Consider the following 21,039-nt stretch of genomic DNA (forward strand, 5'->3'; position numbering starts at 1 on the left):
GGTCTGAGAAATGCCTTTAATTTTTGAAAGCAACTTCCCAGCTGGTTCCTTTTGCTGTTAGCAACAGTACCCACATTGTACAAATAGACTTTTCTCTCTCCTCTTAACAAATACAAACAAATGACACACATTTTACAATGCTGAATGTAAATGATGGAGTCATTCTGGTGTTGTTGTTCTAGCTATACAATGACCTCACTGAAAACAGAATTTAGGCTCCTGCGCTTGAATCCCAACAGAACAAAATTAAAACCGGATTTGAATAAACCATCTTAATAAGAAAATGGGATAAAGTTACGTCATTCTCATACCAAAAATTGCTCGGAGCAAGAGGGCAAAGAAAAGCCTTCAGAGGGGACCATCTGTAGCTACCCCCCCCCGTGTCGGCGCTGCCCTCAGGGGCAGCCCGGCCCCACCGCAGCGCGGCCGGCACGGCACGGAACTGAGCCGCCGTGAGAGGGCTGCCAAGGTCCCGTCCCTCCTGTCCTGCGGTAAAACACCGGAGCGTTGCGCAATATGAAAACATCTAAAATATGCATTGCTCAATTTTATCCTCGCAGATCCATCCTCGGGAGCGGCAACTGAGCCGCTCTCAGAGTAAGTGGGTATTTCCTAAACCGTAGGAAATAAGCGTAAGCCCGGGTCGACCTGCAGCTTCTCCAGAGGCGATCAGGAAAAACGCAGTACTGAGCAATAAGCGCTGACGTCCCAGTTCTCCCGAAGCTCAACCACAGCTCCTCTCCGCCAACTCCGCTAATCCCCGCCTCCAAACCCCCGTTAATTCCCTCCAAAACCTGGCACCTATGACAGACCCGGGCGGCTGCGGGCGCCCTCCCGCACGGCTCCTTCCCGGCCGGAGTGTCTTCCCTGCCTTCCCTGGGCTCCCAGCAGGGAGCAGCACCCGCCCGCCCCGCAGAGCCGCGCCGTGCCCCGCCGCACGCACGTACACGCGCGCACACACCCGCACACCCGCCCGTCCGCCCCGCACCGGCCCCGGCACCTCCCCAAGGTCACGGCGCCCACAGCGCCTCGCGCAGCGCCCGCAGGTGCGCGATGCGTGAGAAGGAACATGGGGAATGGAAGGCGAAGACAGACCGAGACCGCACCACTGGCTGCCGGAGGCGCTGTTGGCCCAACCCGCAGCGGCTCCGCTGCCGATCGCGGATTATAAGGGACCGCTCTCTCCGCCCCCAGCGGACTCTCCCTCCGCCCCCACCCTCACTCCCCACCCCTCCTCCGGCCGCAGAGAAGGGCATGGAGTTGGCGGGAGCCTATAAAAGCCCCTGAGAGAGTGCTGGGGCCACGGAGCTGCGATAGCGTCTACGGGCAGAGCCGAACACCATGTCCCACCACTGGGGATACGGCAGCCACGACGGTGAGTGCCCGGCGCTGCGGGACACCTGTCACTTGTCAAGGGACACCTGCCGGCAGGTTCCCGAGAGTCGCGCCCGGGACGTGCCCATGTCGCCTGGCCGAGCCCTTGCCCGGAGCCGGAATGAGCCCGGTGGCGCGTTTTTCTCGTAACCTTGAAATGCACCTGCGCCCGAGCAGCCCGCCCGGCAGCGCCGTGTGCCGGCGCATCTTCTGCGTCCCCGCTGTCATTCCTTTACTTCGGAAAAGGAAGGGTGGGCGCAGCTCCACAGGACGGGGTGGCCCCCGCGACTTCCCAGTACAACCCCCATCTCAGCCGCCAAGGCTGAGGGGCTGCCTCGGTCCCGGGGTGGGATATCCCCTCACCTTTGCTGCCAGCACCGCCAAGCCTTCATAACTGGTACGCTGTTAGAGACTGATGCTGGTGTTCGAACATCTCGGTTTCTAGAGTGAGTGTTATTGCTTATACCGTCCGAGTTTATGTCTTTTCCCACTGAGCTGCTTTCCGCTGTCTTGCAGGACCTGCTCACTGGCATGAGCACTTCCCCATCGCCAATGGAGAGCGCCAGTCCCCTATTGACATCAACAGCAAGTCTGCCAAGCACGACTCCTCTCTGAAGCCTCTCAGCTTCAGCTATGATGCCAGCACGGCAAGAAACATCGTCAACAACGGGCACTCCTTCAACGTTGAGTACGATGATTCTTCAGACAAATCAGGTGAGACCTCACCTTCGGGTGCAGGAGGGGACATGGCAGAAATTGCTACCAACGCTCCTACTAAAAGGAGCTCCTACCCTACTGGGGCTATAGGGTTTTTTTAAAAGAGAAAAAATACCGAAGTCGGCTTCTGTAAGGTGTGGATTTAGCATCATCTCATGCTCCTTTAGGCAAGAAGGAAACTGAGCTCCTGTTAGAAGAAAATTAAGCCTATCTGGGCAGATTTGAGCTGCCCTACTCTGGAGAAGTGAACTGTTTTATTTTTGTATAAGTCAGGAGGATTTGGATAAGGACTCAGCTGTGGAGAGAAAAAAATTAAAAAGTATTTGACAAGAGGAATTTTAGGCATAGCTCATTGTGAGCTACTGATCAAATGGTTAACAGAAGAGGCAAAATACATCATAGGAACAAATTTGCCTTAGAATAGTAAAGGCTTACAGTTAACAACTTGAAGTGGAAATAGCTTAGAAATAGTTCTTTGGTTATCAAAATATTATTTCATATTTCTGAAGCCAGCGTGCTCTCAGGTTAATACAGAAACAGAGAAATGATTAGAAAATACCTCTTTGTTCTCTCGCAGTTTAAAAAAGACATTTCTTGGTGGCTTTCTAGGTAAAGATAATGTATCCAACACATGCTTACAAAGTTTGCTAGCAGGCAGTCGTATCACAGGGTCTTGCTATTCATTGTGCTGTATGGTGATATTAAGCACTGAATTCTACAAACCTTTAGTAATCCTTACTGAAAGGAATGGCCTTGAGTTTGACTTTGTATTTCAATTACAGTCTTTATGCTTAACAATATTAAGTGGTCAGATATAAGTGTTCACAGTTGTAAAAATACGTATAGGTCCATGTGTAACTTACACAGAGCACCAACATTAATATTTGCATGGTCTAAAAAAGAGAAGAAGGTGGTATTCTGACCTTTTAGTGTCTATTTTTGTGAAGCACTGCAGAGCTAAAGGAACTGAATTCATGTTCATTTTAACAGTATTATAGGAAATAAGGTAAAGGATCTAGAGGACAAAAAAGGGGATTCTGTTTTTACCAGACACGTGCAAGTTCTGCTCTCACTGAGCCCAAAAGAAACAGGTTCAGGTTTCTACAGTATAAAAAACTATTACGTGTTCACTTTGCATGTGCCTAAGTTTGAAAAGAACTGTGAAAATTAGGTTGTGAGGAAAAAATGGCAGATACATAAAATGATTTAAAGAAATGTCTGTAGGAAGAATGCTTTTTATGAGAAGTCGGTGCAGAACCAGAACATCTGTGACAGAGATCCTCTGACAGAAACGCAGTGACACAGCTTTCAGAGTGGGAGGATAGGAGATGCAAGTAGAAATATTCTCAGTAGCTCTATTAGTGTATCAGAAAATGAGCATTCTTTAGAAACAAAAACCAACTAAACAGATCTCTAAGAAGACAGGTAGAGGTGGATCATTCAGTATCACACTTACTACTGAAAATTACAGTGCATGGAACCTACCTGGCAGCACACTTAATTGGCTTCATTTGTATGCGGTTAACTAGGTAACCTACTTTCCTTACGCAAAATAGAGCTGTCTTTGACTTGTCTCTGCTTGATCTGAATTTGAGACTCTAATGCATGTACCCAGTTCTTGGTTAGACGTCTCATGACAGTCACAGGGAGAAACTAAGTGAGATTATGTGTGAGTGCTGGTTTATTTTACCGAAGACAATGGAATAAAATCCTGTAGATACTTCCCACAGGCTGTATTGCTTGCTTCTATGAGTTGTCCCATACGTGGTAATGAATTAACTGTGGTAATAGGAGCAAAATGAAGTAATAAGATAATTGCTTGTGAATAATGACTAACTGCATGCAAAGTAGATCCATTTCATTAAGAATCTTCAGGCTTATAACCAATGACACTGAAGCAAACAGAACAGCAATTCTAGGTCTTAATGCCTGATCACTTCTGCTTTTCAGAGTATGCAAAATGAGTTGTTGCAATAAAAAATACAGGTAGTAATAGCATAGTAAAAATAGGTAAGTCCAAAAGCATGTTTGGATAAAACTCTGAAAGTAGTTGTTACTTATTTCTTTGATTCAGAAAACATGTAGTGCGAATAATGTTGATCAGAAGTAAGAACGAGTAGATATCAGAATTTTGATATTTCCTGTTCAGAATGTATGTTTGTTACATTACATGTGTGCATCAGGAATACGTAATATAAAGCTTCTGCTCATATCTGTGAAAAAAAAAATCTAAAAGAAAAATTAGGTTTTCTTAAAATATGTCATTTATATCACTTTGAGTAAGAAAGTCAAAGTTTAACTTTTTAAACAAAAATAATCTATGTGTAATTTATGCAATTAATATATCTTAACAGAAGAAAATGTTTTCTTCTCTGTGCTTAGAAGATTTCTATTAGTAGGTGGAGATTTATAGACGTAACTCTTGATTCAGGTTGTGCTTGTGTCTATGACCTATACAATTTTCCCTTGCAATTGGACTTGTCTATCTCGTATTGGCCTTTTTTAGCCACCAGTGCGCTTGTAACAAATGTGGGTAGAACCCTTCCAAAATCTTTGTTCGCGAAGCCCAGCCATGATGATGATACAATTTTCTCTTACAATGAAGGTTTAACAGAGAAATTATGTTAATCTTTTGTGATAGCTTTAGAACCTTCATTTTACTTTCTTGTTATTTTTTTAGGTATGGTTAGACGTTACTAACTATGCTTAGAAATACCCTCTTCCCAAGCAATTACTTCCAAATCTTCAGTTTCAGTTCTTGTAGTACAGCCTTTTGGTATCTTGGGTTGTATGACAGCTGTTACATTCCAGAATATACTTCTAAAGGCTCAGTCAATTCCCAGAGTGAAACACTTCCATATTGTAGAGTTGCTGGTTGGTAGAAATTGCTTATGGAAAGGAAATTTCACAAGCCAGCATTACCATGTTTATGAACATTTTTTTGTTTGAGAAATTCTATGATTTTCTCTTAGATTAAAGGATATCTTCTGTCTTCTTTCCTGGCAGTCTTTCAGAATACTTTCTTGGATTTGTATACAGAAAGTGAATGGTCGGGTTCCTCTTCTAGTTGTTGCTTAGTCACTCTTCTCCTTCAGTTCTTGCAGTTGCTTTCTTAGATCTTATGTCTACTATCTTTTAATAGTAGTAAAAGTTCAAATATTAATAGGCACTCCTCTTTAAAATTTCTAAAACTTTGAAAGCAAAAGTGTATTATGATAAAAGCTTGTCTTTAAATTCATGTTCATCCACTCTTGTGTCCTGGGACCAGACCTTCCGTGTATGAGTGAAGCAAATGGTGCTTATAGCTGTTAAAATAAGGTGTATTATTACAATTTAGGAACATTATAGCAAAGGAGTGTATCATTAAGAGTACTTCTTTTATCATATTAGACACTTTATATTATAATTTGCTGTAAGGACTTGTGTGTTGTTTCACTCACTTTAAAAGACCGAAGTGAACAGCAACTTCTTAGAGCTGTAAAACCACAGGATGTGACTTTGCTCAAAAAAGCCTCAAGAGCCTGAAAGGTTTTGTAATGTACATAAAATGTATTCTTTGTGTAAGTTTTCACAGGAAACCTTTTGGAATTTATCTAAAAACCTGAAATTCAAATGAAAAACTGTTCACAGAAGTAGACTGTGTATTCTGTATTTTCTGATAATCTGTTTGAGTTTACAAAAGGAAGACGTCGATCAGTCCTTAATTTGTTCTATATCAAGAATGTTAAAATGTCATATTTTAGCTGTAGAACCTGACAGAAGTGAATTGCAACTGTGGTGTTAAGCTTCAGCTAAATGTACTGCTAATTTATGCTTGTGGACAAGTCTCTTAATTGTTTCCTTCTCCTTCCTTGCTGCTGAGCTAGAGAGAATACTGGAATTTAAGCCAGTCCCAAGTAAATCTGAATTTTTTCAAACATAAAATCATAGTAGAACTGAAAAATTATGAGAAGACTTGAGGAAATGGAAATAGTTTTCATCTTGATATTAGCACCCCTTGGGAATCTTTCAGTAGTTGTAATCCAATATATTACCTGATTCTTTCTGTAATTGTAAATATTAATGAGTATGCTTCAGCTGTCTTATGACTCACTGTAAACAAACCATTCTATTTTGTTACAATGGTAATTCAAAAACCAGTGCAACCAAACTGCTTGGTTGGCGGTGAGTTTGAAAGTTGTGCCACTGCTCCTTTTGTGTGCTTCCACATCAGCTGGTAAATGGAAACACAGGTTTGCTGTCTTTAAGGTCCCACTCTTCATCCAAGTCACCACTACTGGTCTATTTTTAGGCTTCCCAGATCCAAAGATACATTAGCTATGCCAGAATAATATTGCATGTCATCAGTATAGGGTCATGGATTGAAGGTCCACAGTGCAGTATAGCCTAAGCAATGTGTTGATCCTTTGGAATCAGAAATCAGAGAACTGATTGCTTTTACCTTTAGGGGACTATATTCAGCACACCTGCTTATGTCACAAGTAATGTTGTGCACGGCTTGACTAGAAAGTCAGAGGTCTCAAGGGTGTGAAATCATTAAGTCGTTTTTCCTGTGAACTGGGATCAACAGAAGCTGCAACGCCTACGTAAACAAGTGACTTGAATAGCTCTAGTGCTTCCAGGAACTGGAAGGCGAGATGAGAGGGCTTGAGATCAGTCCTACATGTTTCAGGTCTTTATTTCTTTACAGAGCCCGAAAGTGCCCTTCACTTAGATTAACTTTTTGGTTTGGTTTGTTGTTTTGTTTTTCTTTTTTTTTTTTTTTTTGTTAACATATGATTTCTGAGCAGAAACTTGACACAGACTGCACATTTAAGAATCCTGGCAACTTCCTTCTGTTTTTCCAAAAGCCTCCTCTAGAGGCGCTTTTAGTGCAAAACTAGGCAGCTGTTATCAGCTAGGGCCATTTGGAAAAACTTATTTTTAAGATGTAATGAAGCTGTGTGCCAGATGTCACGATTACCACTCTTCCCAACTGATAATTTGTTTATTTACTTATAGGCATGAGGGCTTGCTGCATACTTATAGGCAATGCTCACACCTTAAGTTTGTTTGTCCTTCATTAGATCTCAACATTTTATGGACACTATGTCCAATACAGAATTTTCAGTACAGTAAGCAGTCACTGAGATTAGTATTTAGCTATTAGAAATTAAACCAACTGTTACTTTCAAGAGAATTTCAATACTTCCAACTTGGTTCTTAAAGTTGTTGTCAACCTGTATGGTGTGAAATGTGAGGGCTCCTCAGAGGCTCAGTACAGTGTCATATGATTCTCAGAGAATCTCCACTTAAGAGACTACATGAGAAATAAGCTGCACTGGTCCCAGGGAGCTGAAGGAATGTTAAGAACCTAAATGACTTTGTCTTTAAGCAGGTCAGAGTCTTTCTGGCTGCAGCCCAGTCTGGATGGAATAGTTCAGCTGAGGTGAATTGAAACCACTGACCTGCTGCCTATACACACATATTCAGACCTGCTGCGTTTTGGCAATTGTTTCATTCTGGTCTATCTCTGTGGAACATCCTTGTTGCCTTATCAGGCTAAACTTCTAGCAAGGTCAAAGTAGGGTTTTTTTTTCCTAATGGTGAAACCAATTTTTTTTTTTTTCTCATGGTGAAACCCATTAGAGATGTTTTCTGCAAGTATGAACCCTACAGTCAGATGCTTGAATTGTGCTTCTTGCTTGTCATGATAGAACATCCTAGGAGGAATGTCTGAAAGAGATAACATACAGAAGGAAACATCTCACGAAGTGTGACTGTGTACTCCACATTTCACAGAAGTGACAGCTCACCCTAACTGAACTCTTCAGTCTTTCAGATGAGGAAGCCCATTCTTGCATAAGAACACAAGGCTAATCCCTGAGCGTCCTCATAAGAGCCTTTTTTATGTCATTAATAGTGCATGGTGCACAAGTAATGCTTCATCTGCTTTGCCTCTTCAAGTGCTATTTTCTATTGTACAGATTTCTTTTGTATACTCAAAAGCTTACAAAATATTAGCATTAATATATATACTATGCATATGTTTACATAACATATACCTTCAGTGTCATATATACATGCACATCTACTATAGGGTGATACAAATTATTGATTTTCTTTGTGCTAAAGCAATGTATGTAAGAGGGCTGTCCTCAGAGGTAAATGCTTGAAATGTCTTGCTGTTAAGTTTTTGTTTGATGGCATCTCAATTAGAATTAATATCCTAAGTTTGGAGCTTTGGACAGCTACTGTGCTCTAGTTGGACCCGTTATTTCAGCTACTGGAAGGAGCTTTGCTGTTAGTGATTTTTCATTTGAAGAACACTTTCTTATTCTGCATTTTCTCAGAGTAATGAACTTTATAGTAGAATTTTTTCTTGCCACACTAATTTGTATGACAGGAAGGAATTCATTCTAGCTCATGAAACAATCTTGTAGTTCAGCCATTTTCATTATTTCGTTGGCATATGTATTGCCTTGAGATTTATTAGTCTTTTGGTCTGTGTAGAGGGAACATCCCATAGGAGTTAACTAAACAATAGTAATTCCACAGTATTTCTGCAAAAATTCGCAGATATGGATGCTGGCATTTTCTGAAAAAGGGTATGAAGTGGTCCACAGTATTTTTTTCAAGGCTGTTCTGTTTTACATGGGAAGGGTAGCTGCCCACTGACTGGCCTTAAAGTAGAACAGTGAAGTTGTGTGGCCTCAGTAAACAACTGTATGAGGTGCACCAAAATGGCCTTTGATTTCTGTGTGTTTTCAGATGTCCCCAGAAAGCATAATGGAGTCAAATCAACTTCACTTTCTGTATCGAAGAAATCCACAGTCAAAATAAGTCCCATCAATGGAACAGTTCCTTTCCAAATTAGTGCTGCTAATACTTACGTATTTAGACCATCTTATGAGATCATTTAGTAACAGTGCAATGTACTTACTAGATGTTACTAGTCTAACTTTTCCGGTAAAGGGTAGAAGGTAGAATGATATCAGAAAAGTTACCATTTCTTAATTTAAGCAAAGTAGTTCCAAATTTGTCCCACTGTGACATTTAAAATAACTGTCAAATAGTAAAAAAAAACCAAAAAGGTGCTCTCAAGCTGTTACCTCTTGGGCTGTTGCACATCTTTGGAGACTAAGTTGTGACAAACTGTGTTGAGTAGATTGAATCTATGAGAAAAGAATGTATTTTCAGCTCAGCTTGTGCTGTCTTCAGACAGCATTGCATCTGAAGCTGTGCTATAGAACAAAAAGGAGCACAGCTACACATGTATTTTCAGAATGGTTTTCGCTAGTATTAATTTCAAAAGGAAGAGAGCTAATGATAAAATGCTCAGATATGGATCAGAACTTCCCCATCCTTTTTAAAAAGGAGATGGAAGAGTTGGACTTATCTTCTCAATGTGACCTGACTTGATATTCTTGTCACATTGGACAAAGACAGGGAGGTTCCTGGTGTGAATGTTGTTCTGATTCTTGATGAACTTTTACTTTGCAAAAGCTGGTAGCATTTATTCATGGTTTAAAAAGCTTGTGCTGGAAGGAAAAAAGCTCTGACATTTCTGCTTTGTCTTTTAAGTTTAATTTTAAACTCTACTTCTTTGGAAAAGCTGAGAAGTATTTAAAACAAAATAACTGCTTAATGTAGGCTAGAATAAGAAGGGCTGTTCTGTAATTAAGCCTGCTGAATTTGTATTCATTTACACTAATCTAATTATTACTTTCTTTGAATGCTCTGCTGTGAGTCAAAATAAGCTAGAGCTGGATTTGAGAACCACAGAATGAGAAAAGTAAGCAAAAACTACAAAGAGATTTTTTTTTTTTTGCATCTTTTGAGTTTTATGAGACTATAGCAAACTTTGTGTAGACAAATTACACTGCAGATGAATTCAAGAATATTGCATGGTTCTGCTTTTCAGCATGCTTTCCATTGATTAATAATGGCAGATTAACCTGTGCTGCACTAGTGCTTTCTGAGGTTGAGGAGTCGTGGAACCTCGGTCCATTCGTACCTTCAACAAGCAGCAAGACCATGAGCTAAAGAACCTGAAACTGAAACATTGCAACTCCGTGGCATCACTTTTAAATGAAGCAAGATATTGTATGGATTAAATGATTTTGCATCTGTAAAGATATAGCAACCAATTTCTCCATTTCCCAAAGGAACTAATACACATTCACAGTCACTGTTCTGAAAAACATACTCTGATTTGTGGTCCTGTACCTAAAACAGTTATGCTTCTTGGCAACTAGCAGATGCAGAAATGTAAAAGTACAATAAGATATGTTTCTATTTATTTACTTTAACGAACCATTCTTCTTTGGATCACATAGCTTGGCAAGGGGTAGGGCAAGTCCCAGTCTGTTGGCTGTTCAGTGTTGGCTACAGTATTGGAAATTACAAAGGCTGCAGTAGAACATGTATTCACATTTTTCAAATAGAAGTACATGTTAGGGGACTTCTAAATATATTCACCAAAGGAACACCAGGCAAATGCTAAATTTGTCCACTGAACCCAAATTTTGCATGTGTAGGGCACACAGTTGGAAATGATTGTATTTTTTAAAAATCTTGTATTTCATTTTCATGTATTCCGGTTTATTAGTGAAATCCTTCTGACCTCATTGCCATATATCCATGGCTGTTGTTGTCCATGCTTGCCTATAATCAGAATTATTCAAACCTGAACATACAGTGACCTTTTCCTATCAGCATTTGGTGTATGTTTTCACAAATGCACGTATTGTGGTAATGTCTAGACTAACTGCAGACTGAGAGGAAAAGCATCTTTACTCTACAGAACCATTTTGTGGCACATACACAGAGCACATTTATGTGTAATATCTGATGTCAACACTCTTCTGTCACTTTATTACATATATATTTATGTATTACATATATATTTATGTATATAGAGAGATGAATTGGTCTCTTAAAATATCTAACAGCTCAAATTACATTTAAAAATATTTTTATTTTTAAATATTAATTAAATCTTAAAGATTAATTGTGAATTTAAATTTGAGATGCTTAGAAAAAAAGGAGAAAAAACCCCAGCCAAACCACAAACCAGTGTGAAACCTTGCTCTGATGACTTAGATAAATAGCTCTATTTAATAGAACTATTTGTTATTGTTCTGTGCTTTATGCTGCACTGAAGCAGACATTGTCTGTGCCTTGAGCATTTTGCAGTAGTAGGGCTTGATCCTGCATGTCATAATGGTGATTGGTCTCAGTGTAAGTGGAAGGGTAAAACTAACAAGCAGAATAAGGGAGCTCAGGGGACCTCACTCCTGTATAATTGAAAGCATGGCTGGGCACTCCACTTGGAGCAGTCTCATAACATGAGTAATGCCAGATAATGGAGACCATAAATAAACAACTCATTTCCAATGCATAATTTAAAAAATCTTCTTGTACTGGCATTACTTTTTTCACCACAATGGGAGGGACAAGAGATTTGAGTTCACATCTCTGCAATGCCTTGCCCTGTGCCTAGCATTTTACCTTACTGCAGCCCATGGCTAACGGGTGTTTAGGTTTAATTTGGAACCAAAAGCATTTTACCCAATCCCATCTGCCACAGGATTTGCAGGATTAAAGCCTAAATGGATGAAGTGTCTAAAAGGAAAGGTCAGAGTACAGTAGTACATGAAAGATGATTTGATCTTCAATTGTACTTCCATAGAGAATAACTCTGTATGAGCCTCTTACAAAGGCCTTTTTTTATCTGCTTGGTGACAGAAAAGTTACATCTTTCCTCATCACTTGTAATATTAGCATGCCTGTTAAATTGCTGATGAGATGCTCACTGTAAAGTCACTTACGTTTTTATGCATTTATTACTGATTTTGGTGTATTGTAGTAATGTACCATTGAAGATGATCTGGAGTAGCATGGCAGCATGCAATGAACTGTAAATCACATGGAAGACTTGACATGGCTGTTTGAGTTTGAAGTGAGACTCAATAGCAAAGGTTATGAGAGTTGCTAATAGAGGCTCTTTGTTTTGCAGTGCTGCAGGGAGGAGCGCTGGATGGAGTCTACAGGCTGGTACAGTTTCACATTCACTGGGGATCCTGTGAGGGCCAAGGGTCTGAGCACACTGTGGATGGTGTGAAGTATGATGCAGAGGTAGGACACGCTTTACCTTCTTCAGTCATTTGTGTATAATGAGTATTTATGTTCTATAAGTATTCCACCACAGTAGCAGCTTCTGTACGGATCTTCATAGGAGGAGGTTACCATAAAAGATTTGGTACAAAGCCACCTTAGAACCTACTCCTTGCAAGAGCAGAAATCAGAATTGGAGGACTTGTAATATTTCTTTTCTCAGCTACTTCATGTCAAAGGGAAGCAGAAAAACCCGCATTAATTATCACTGTTTTTTTCCCCTGCTTTCTCAGTGTCTCTTGGAAATGATGAAGGAATAGAATTGCAGCACCTCTGTGTGCACACACATCCCCTTTTCCTGGGTTCAGTTTTTAACATCAGAGGCATTTGTATAAGCAACAGAATAATTTTGGGGCAGACAGGGCAGGCAGCAAAGTGATATCTTGCAGGCACTCTGTAATACCCCTGAGACTTCAGATGCCCCTTGGACCACTTAAGACTCTGTATTACAGTCTGACTACAGAAACTGAGTGACTTTAGCACCTTGCATCCCACCTTTCCTTGTCCTGTGTTTAGAAATCTACCTCTGAATGCTGCAACAGACTTCTAAAATGTATTCATAAATACACATTTACTGAACATACCTGTGATTTGCATTGACAGATAAAAGAAATGGCCCCACAAATTCATTGGCTCTGTCTCTTTCATGAAGTAGAAGTAGCTTTTGTCTTATCTGAGAAACTTGCCATTGGCTTATGTCTTCACAGTACCATAATTACTTGCTGAACTTATCTTGCAGGTGTGGGGAAACAGCCAGATGAACTTAAATTAGAAATAACTTAGAAATTAAAGAGAAAGCAACATCCTGAATTATGTGACCTGGAGATTCAAGGTCTTTCCAGAAAATGACAGGACTGGTTTTTGGATTACTTTTTTTTTTTTATTTATTTCTTAAATTGCTGGTCAGATCTGTAGTTAATGTGTCTTCTCTGCTTCTTCTGACACTGACAATAATGTAGTTCAGTGTCGATAAGAACTCTAGTGTGTATAGCACTAAAATACTACATCAAAATCCTGCAGGCTGTATGTGGGAAAAACTCATGCTGAAGATAACAGGAGTTTCACTAGAAAACAGAATGATACAGCCACAGCTTGCATTTAAAACTGTGGGAATAGGAGTGAGAAGCAAAATAAAATGCATTACAGAAATCTCTTCGCATAAATGAAACTGTAAAGTAGATGAATGATTCAACAAATTCTTAACTGTACACAAAAGTTTTTAAATTTCAGGAATAGAACTCCCATCTACTCTTAATAAATTACTTTCTGGCATCCTAATTTGTGAAGTATTCTGGATGGAATATCATCTTCAATGATATTCATCTTCTTGTTTTCTTGCTCCTAGCTCCATATTGTACACTGGAATGTAAAATATGGTAAATTTGCCGAAGCTGTGAAGCATCCCGATGGTTTGGCTGTGGTGGGCGTCTTTATGAAGGTTAGTTAAACTTTTCTATCATTTGTCCAGTGTGTTCATTGTGTTGCAGAGGGGACCTAAGAGCCTAAAATATAGAATAAGGCAGCATTGTACTATACTGCTTAAACCCTTAGCAAAGTAGGTAGTACTCCAAATGCTCATCTTCCTTTACCTATAACAATTGTACACTAGCTATGGAGTATGACTGCCATCCCTCACTGTGGCAGCCCTGTAGCAGCATAATTGGCTTTAACAGGACAGTCACACTGCCATAACTCTTACCAGTGAAAGGTGATGTGCATAACTGACAAAGCTGTGTGTATGAATCTGCAGTAGGACAGCCTAAATAACATCTGTTTTCCTTTTCTTGTTATTGTTAAATGTCCAGAGTGTTTTGTTTCAATTGAATTGTCTTCACAGCTAGTTGGAGAAGGTGTCTGTGCCCCAGGGATATGTAGTACTCAGTCCTGGCCTAACTGAGGGTGACTGTTTTATTAGGAGGGTGATTTATTTGAAAAAAGAACAGCCTAAATCTAAAAATAAATCCTCATACTGTAAATGTAAATAGCTTTATTCTGTCCCGTGTCCTTGGCTGACTCATCTGTGCTGACTGTCAACTGGCATGATTTTACAGAGGCAGTTCCAGTCACTTATGGTGTAATACTCCTGTTCTGTAATGAAACGGTGCTGGGAAAATGTTTTCTTGTAACAGAAAGCTAAAGGTTTCATGAGAGTGCATGGCGATTTTTCTTTTCACATGGTTTGTGTTACAGGTGGGAAATGCCAGGCCTGAAATACAGAAAGTTGTGGATGCTCTGAACTCCATTCAAACCAAGGTAATATCTGCTGTCTCTGACTAACACCAGTCACAACTGTACTGTGTTTTCTTCTTCAGAAGGCAGATTTTTTTACTTCTCCCAAACTGCTGCATGTGCTAAAGTAAAACAAACCTTCCGGCCATCAGCACTGGTGCTGCTGTAATACTAAATGCAAACCAGATTTGAATGAAGTTGTGGTAGAGAGCAGGGACTACTAGAAACAGTGATCATTTCCTATCTCTGTGACTACATTTCTCTGTCTTTTAACTGCATCTAAACCTATGGTGTAGGATTTATCTTCCTAATCTGATCTACTCTTCTAGGTGCATTTTCTGCTCAGTGGTGACATATGGAAAAGGTACTTCCCCTCATTTCTGCATCTGTGGGATAAATTTCCTTCTTCCAAGAGGGCATGCTTCTTATGGCTATTTCTAGAGAGTCCAGATAAACAGTTTTTTCAGGATATATAACTGTTAGGAAAAAAAAGCCTTCCTGTATTTAAATATCATATGCAGTGTGTGTGTGATACCTTAATGAAGTGAGTAATGAGAAACTTTAAGTACTTGCTGAGTAACCTGATACTTTCATAATGGATAAAGGCCTGTGCCAATGAGAAATGTGGACAGAAAGGTAAAAAATGAGACTACACTGTCATCTTTGTCATCAGGCTCACTTTGAGGTAGTTAGATGTTGCTGTTTATCACAATAGACTTTCCAAGAGGTCTCTCAGCTTCTATATTTCCAGTGCAATCGGTATAAATGGCATCTAAAATCTCATTGTTCTTCAAGCAAGGTCAAATGTTATCTCTAGGAGCAAGGAATGTAAATGCAACATTTGAAATAAGAAACCATCTCTTGAAAACATAAAAAAGATATATATTGCTGAGACTATTTAGTCCCAAATGTACTGTATTTGGTACTCACTGCTTCATGCCAAACTACGTTTCTGTCTTTTGCCAAACATGGAGCTTCCAGAGGAGACTTCACTACTGCAAGCTCAGTGTGTGTATGTGGTCTCTCCCCTGACATCAGCCCATCTGCTTACTTTATTTTAGGGAAAGCAAGCTTCCTTCACAAATTTTGACCCCACTGGACTCCTTCCTGCGTGCAGAGACTACTGGACATACCCTGGCTCACTGACCACTCCACCTCTGCTTGAATGTGTGATCTGGCATGTGCTGAAGGAGCCCATCACTGTCAGCCCTGAGCAGGTAGGTGTCCAGTGGGTGGTGACAGTATATGTATTCTGGAATTACACTGATTGCATCAGCTCAGCCCATCAGGTGGTCAGTGTTACTGCAGAGCTATGCAGAGTATTTGCTAGCATCCCATGTCAAAAATGCCTGTCTGAAGCGGTTATCCTCTTCTGACAGGACTCTGCTTCTGTGTGTGGAAGCTGAGTTTGCTGTAAAATGTAAGGCTGTCCTCTATTTGGACACAGTCCAGGGAAAACGAGGGGTTATTTAAAAATTTCATCAGGCTTTCCAACTATATGGTTAGAGCTGTCATGTGGTAAAAATCTGGAAAATTGAGGCATGCATGAAAGGACCATTTGCACATGCAGAGTTAGTCTAGCATGTGTTGTGATCATCAGCTCACTGTACATGCACACACCACCTGTCTGGGTATACCTGCGCTGAAAATAGCAGATTTGCACCTGCAGAGCATGTATCCTGCCTCCAAAGTCTCAGATAATAAATCTGTAGTTGGTCTGTTGATTTTCCAGCATTTTCAGGACACAGAGCTCTTTTTACAAGTTCTATTTGGCACAGAACAGACCATGAAATCCTACGCAGAATTGTGACAATCCTAACAAAACTCAGTTGTTTGGAAGAGGCAAAACTTGCAGATTCCAGAAGTCTGCTGCCTAAGAAAACACTCTGTTAACCAGCTTGAGAAGGGTAGTCTTCCTAGCAGGAAGAAGCTTGTCTGGATTAAATCACTCTTGTCCCTTGCTTTCTGCACCGTCTGTTAATGAAGCTACGTATAGCCAAGATTCCATTCTTGGGTTCAGATCTGTGTGCTTGGGAGATATAAATAGAATCTAGAGCCTATAAATATAAACTAGCCCTGAAGGGCTTTAGTTCAACCTTCAAACTCTTAAATCTCTCTCATCAATGGCAGACATGCTAACAATCTATGCATAATTCTAGGGGGTTTATTTAGCTGATGTGGAAAAAAAAGTGTAACCAAGCTGTTGTGGGACTCAACGTAATAAAAGATAGAATACATGGCGAGGAAGAACTATTGGAAATAACAGCAATAATTGCCATTAATAAACTGCAAGGGAGCATTAAAGTTTACACTGTTTGTTTTTTCTAAACTGCTGCTATTGATAATCCAAGGTTTGCAAATACAGTTTTATTATAGGGCAGAAGCACATTTACTAAAATAGAGTTGTTTTTCCTATTACACCTACTTTAACCACCTACAAGTGGTAAAAGACACCACTTGTTTCTCCCACACGCACCTCTTCCTATTACTATCAACATTTCAATGATGGGTTTGAGATCAAAACTCTGTATGTGTGGTAGCTTGCTTTTTCATTCCAAAACTGATCAAACAAGAAACCGTATATCAGAGTATTGAGACAGGGTTTAAGTTGAGTAGGTTTTACAAAGATAGATAAAAGCTAGGTGTAACAGCAGGGTGTAGCAAGCCTGTTATCACCTGTTGTAGTGACGCAGCAGTTCCTGGCAGAGGTTGCACTCTGAACTCTATTAACTGTAAAGTCCAGAGGAGGCTGGTCACTGTTGAGGGCCTTACTCCTTGAGTGAGGGAAAGCCTGGTCTGCAGCCTGACTTGTAGGAGATCCTGCATCCCACCTGCCACCTACATTTTTTTTGTCAGTAGTTCCACCTGTCTGTGTGAGATCACATTTGGGGTGGGTTATTATTTTGGCACAATCTTTTAGGAGTTTTGGGGATGCTCATTTAGACACAAAGGTGTTTTTATTACATCAGACTGTGGAGCACCAGTCATACTTTAGGAACAAGCACTACAAATTTACATGATGCTACTATTGACGTGGAATGGTCTTCCTTCTCACAGTATTTGAAAATCAGGATAACTTCAATAAATTCAGCAACTTTATTTTGACTCAGTGGTAAGCTATCTTTTAATTATTATTATTTCAACTGGATTTAAAAAAAAATACAGAAAGATACAAAACTGTACAACTTGCAGATGATTCTTAAAGGATTCAATGTAGTTCTGGTCAAGGACAAACAACTTTTTGTTCACGGAGTTCAGAAAATGTGTGCCTATGTTCTTGTTTCCTGTGCTTTCAGTTGTTCTTGCTTTGATATTTTGTGGACAGGAGAGCCTGTATCAGGAACAAGAAATGGTGTAGATCAATGCGGACACATAGGTACTGGCACCATCTCTAGACTATTAGTGCTGGCAAAACTAAGCTGGAGCTCTGGTTCAGGCGCAAGGTGTATAATTTCAAATAGTCCTACTGAAGTGAAGGATACATTTAGGATATTTGTGTGTTTTTCCACAGATGTGCAAACTCCGTGGCCTTTGCTTCAATGCTGAGAACGAGCCCGTGTGCCATATGGTGGACAACTGGCGCCCATGTCAGCCTTTGAAGAGCAGAGAAGTCAGAGCTTCCTTCCAGTAACCTCAGTGCTGAGAGTGTTAAAAGTTGCTGTGTTTGTGAGGGTGCCCTTTTGCTAAGCCCAAATCAGACCTTTGCCATGTGTACCCTGGCAACATCTTGTCTCCGAGATCCATTTTTTCTTTTGCTCTGCGTCTGAAATGCCAGCTAATGAAATGTGAAAGGCTCTTGGCCAAATGGGAGAGGGTTCTTAAGGTGTGGGGTTGGGGGAGGCAGGGGGTGGGTGCTGTGTGCATTTTGATGACTATTACTGTGACTGACACTTTGGTATGACAGTGTGTTGGCTACTTGGGAGAAGATATGATAGCAAAATAAGCCATTTTAAGAAACCTCATCCACTGGTGTGATAGTACACGTAACTAACAATAACTTGAAGCTTTGTGAGAAGCACAGGAATACAGAATCTATCTATGACTTAGGAAAAAAAAGTATTTTGAGAAAGTAAAGCAAAATGAATATTTAGGATTAGACTTCTTAGATTTTAAGAAACTGACATGTAAATATTTTTGAGACTGTTTTACATTTTTACCCATGTTATGAACAACCTTGGTTATATCTTAATAGTAGTGTTGGATTTTTTTAATTAAAAATGTTCTAAATTAAGTATTATCTTTAAAAGTTGTTATTACCATAGAAATAATACAAAATATCTTTTCATTGAAATAATATATGTTCTAATTTAAAAAGGAAAATAATGTTGTATTTTAGATAACTTCTCTAATAAATCTATACTTCTATTTTTGCTTCCATGCTGTTATTTTAATTCCGGAAAGGAGTCACTAATCTGTTAACATTGTTGCATATTAAACATAATTTCTAAACATACAGTATGTTGGGAATTGGTTTCAGTGACACCAAAGATGAATTCAAAACTATATGGATATAGTAGGAAATTTCCTCTAAGTAGATATCTTATCTATGGTAGCAGAAGGAAGTGTTAATTTTGAGCAATCACTACAAATTATCATCAAAGTTGACTGTATAATGAAAGATCCTCTCACAAGACTTTTGAACAAAATTATGCTGAAGAACAGTCTCATTAGATTCTGGTCCTAGTTTTTAAAGCAATTTATGATGAATTTTCTGCCCCATCAGGAATCACTTTGTAATTTATAAGATATCAGTTGGGCAGGCTAGGTTCTGAAGCACTTGGATCTTGAAATATGTGAGATAGGAATGAAGCCTTCTCAGAATGCATATAAGTATCTTTAGAAAACTGTCAAACCTCACTCTTTGAAAAGCTTTCACATTTAAAATGTCCACCATGTGATTCGTTCTAAGTTCAATTTTTTTTTTTATTGGAGCTACAAAGGTCTCTTGCTCCAACAACTGTGCTGACTAATTGAAGTTCTTCGTGTTGCATGGTTTGAATACTTTCTGACTCTAAGCATCACCTGCAGGCCTAAGTGCTATGTATTCTCCCTAAATAATTACACCTGTAAAATGGGGACTATAGATCCAATACATTGTGGCTTAAAGCTGCTGAAGCAAGCTAAGAGGAAATAAATACCTTACAAAATCACAGGATGGCTGAGGTTGAATGGGGTCTCTGGGAATCACGCTTCTGCTCAAGCAGGGCGAGCTAGAACATGTTGCCCAGGACCATGCCCAAATGGCATTCAAACATCTCCAAGGATGATTAAAAAAATTACTCTTAAAATTAATAAAATATCAGAGAACCAGATATTAAAATTTTAAAGCCATAACTTGACTATGATACTCTAACTACTAGGTAATAAGACTCTGAGGAATAGTAATCTCATTGTTACCTGTACAGCGTAAATAGTATCAAGGCTGGTAGGTGACAGGGAATGTAAACTAATGCCTAGGGTAAAAACCTGGAAATGCCTCTGAAATTTTAGCTACTGCTGCAATAAAGAAACTTCATATCTTGTGCTCCAGCCCACTTCAAGGTTGCTCCATAAATAGTAGTTAACAGCAAAGGCAAACAACATCAGCCATATATTTATCATCTTTTTTCCATGAGGCTGTTTGCCTGGAATGTTGCCAGTGCCATATGTTTGCCTTTGCTGAGTATGAAGTACTTCTGTATTCAGCCAAACAATGCAAACTCTCTTTCCTAAGTCACATACATGGTGTACAGGAAGAGCCTGTGGTATGTCTTACCTGTGTGTTCTACCAGGGAGCACTGTTCTTCATTCTTCTCTTTTTTTTTTTTTTTTTTTTCTGTTAAGTGAGCCAACTTGCAGAACTGCCTCTCAAAATGCTAACAAAAAACCCCTCTCCAGCACAAAATGATACATGGACTTACAAATTCACATTTTGTAGTTAGACTCTAATGACACAGATAGCCTTTTCAAGGGAGATATGTATTAATTCCAACCCAGAAATAAAGAAAGCAATTTCCCTGGCATTCATGATTCATTTCCTGAATAGTAAGTTCAATTAAGATAATGGTGAATCCAGTTCTTCTTTCTGACCTTTATTATTCTTCACTGTTTGCTCATATGAAGAGTTTATATTGGGTCTTGCAGTTGTTCCACAACAGACTTAAAACAACACCCATTCTAACATCACACTCAGACCTGTTTTAACTGGAAAACTGTTTATGAATTCATAATGAAAAACAAGAAACCACTTTGGTCATGGAACCAACGTTCCACTACATGTCATTGTGTTATTGTCAAGTAGGCAGCTCTGACTGAAGGGAAATTCATGTAGAAGAAGAAAAAAGAAGGCTAGTGTGTTAATTTGAAGTTACTATAACATACTCAGCCAGCTCTTTGATGGGGGGAAAGAGAAGCACATTCACTTGCAAACTGTGCATTTTGCACAGTTTGTGATCTTGTCTGGCACTTGTCTGCCAACTCCATGTGTTAGAACATTTTATGATTTTTCCAGTGCTATTTCTAAGGCTTAGATGTGTCCTAGATTGACATGGGCGGGTAGACTGTGATTAGAGATGTTCCATG

General features: G+C 39.7%; 1 protein-coding gene across 2 annotated transcripts; it reads left to right on the plus strand.

The window, feature by feature from the left end:
- Positions 1–1,161: 1,161 nt before the first annotated feature.
- On the plus strand, positions 1,162–18,843 carry LOC113954580 (carbonic anhydrase 2). 2 transcript variants are annotated; one of them, XM_027659102.1, is made up of 7 exons: positions 1,162–1,375; positions 1,891–2,088; positions 12,092–12,210; positions 13,595–13,687; positions 14,440–14,502; positions 15,540–15,695; positions 17,990–18,843. In XM_027659102.1, exons 1-7 carry the CDS (start codon positions 1,342–1,344, stop codon positions 18,107–18,109), a joined length of 783 nt encoding a protein of 260 aa, XP_027514903.1. In that variant the 5' UTR covers positions 1,162–1,341; the 3' UTR covers positions 18,110–18,843. The 2 variants fall into 2 exon arrangements, with proteins under 2 accessions (XP_027514903.1, XP_027514904.1); XM_027659103.1 differs by lacking the exons at positions 1,162–1,375; positions 1,891–2,088 and adding an exon at positions 9,769–9,865.
- The last annotated feature ends 2,196 nt before the right edge of the window (positions 18,844–21,039 follow it).

The sequence above is a fragment of the Corapipo altera genome, unplaced genomic scaffold (genome assembly GCF_003945725.1).
Source record: "Corapipo altera isolate COAL_440 unplaced genomic scaffold, ASM394572v1 52, whole genome shotgun sequence".
In the NCBI taxonomy this organism is placed as follows: domain Eukaryota; kingdom Metazoa; phylum Chordata; class Aves; order Passeriformes; family Pipridae; genus Corapipo; species Corapipo altera.

What these genes read in the sequence shown, in the direction of transcription:
- LOC113954580 (XM_027659102.1), top strand. Translation starts at nt 1,342, where the DNA reads ATGTCCCACCACTGGGGATACGGCAGCCACGACG. An exon ending in TGATTCTTCAGACAAATCAG is followed by an intron (nt 2,089 to 12,091) that starts GTGAGACCTCAC and finishes TTTGTTTTGCAG; the next exon opens with TGCTGCAGGGAGGAGCGCTG. An exon ending in TCACTGTCAGCCCTGAGCAG is followed by an intron (nt 15,696 to 17,989) that starts GTAGGTGTCCAG and finishes GTTTTTCCACAG; the next exon opens with ATGTGCAAACTCCGTGGCCT.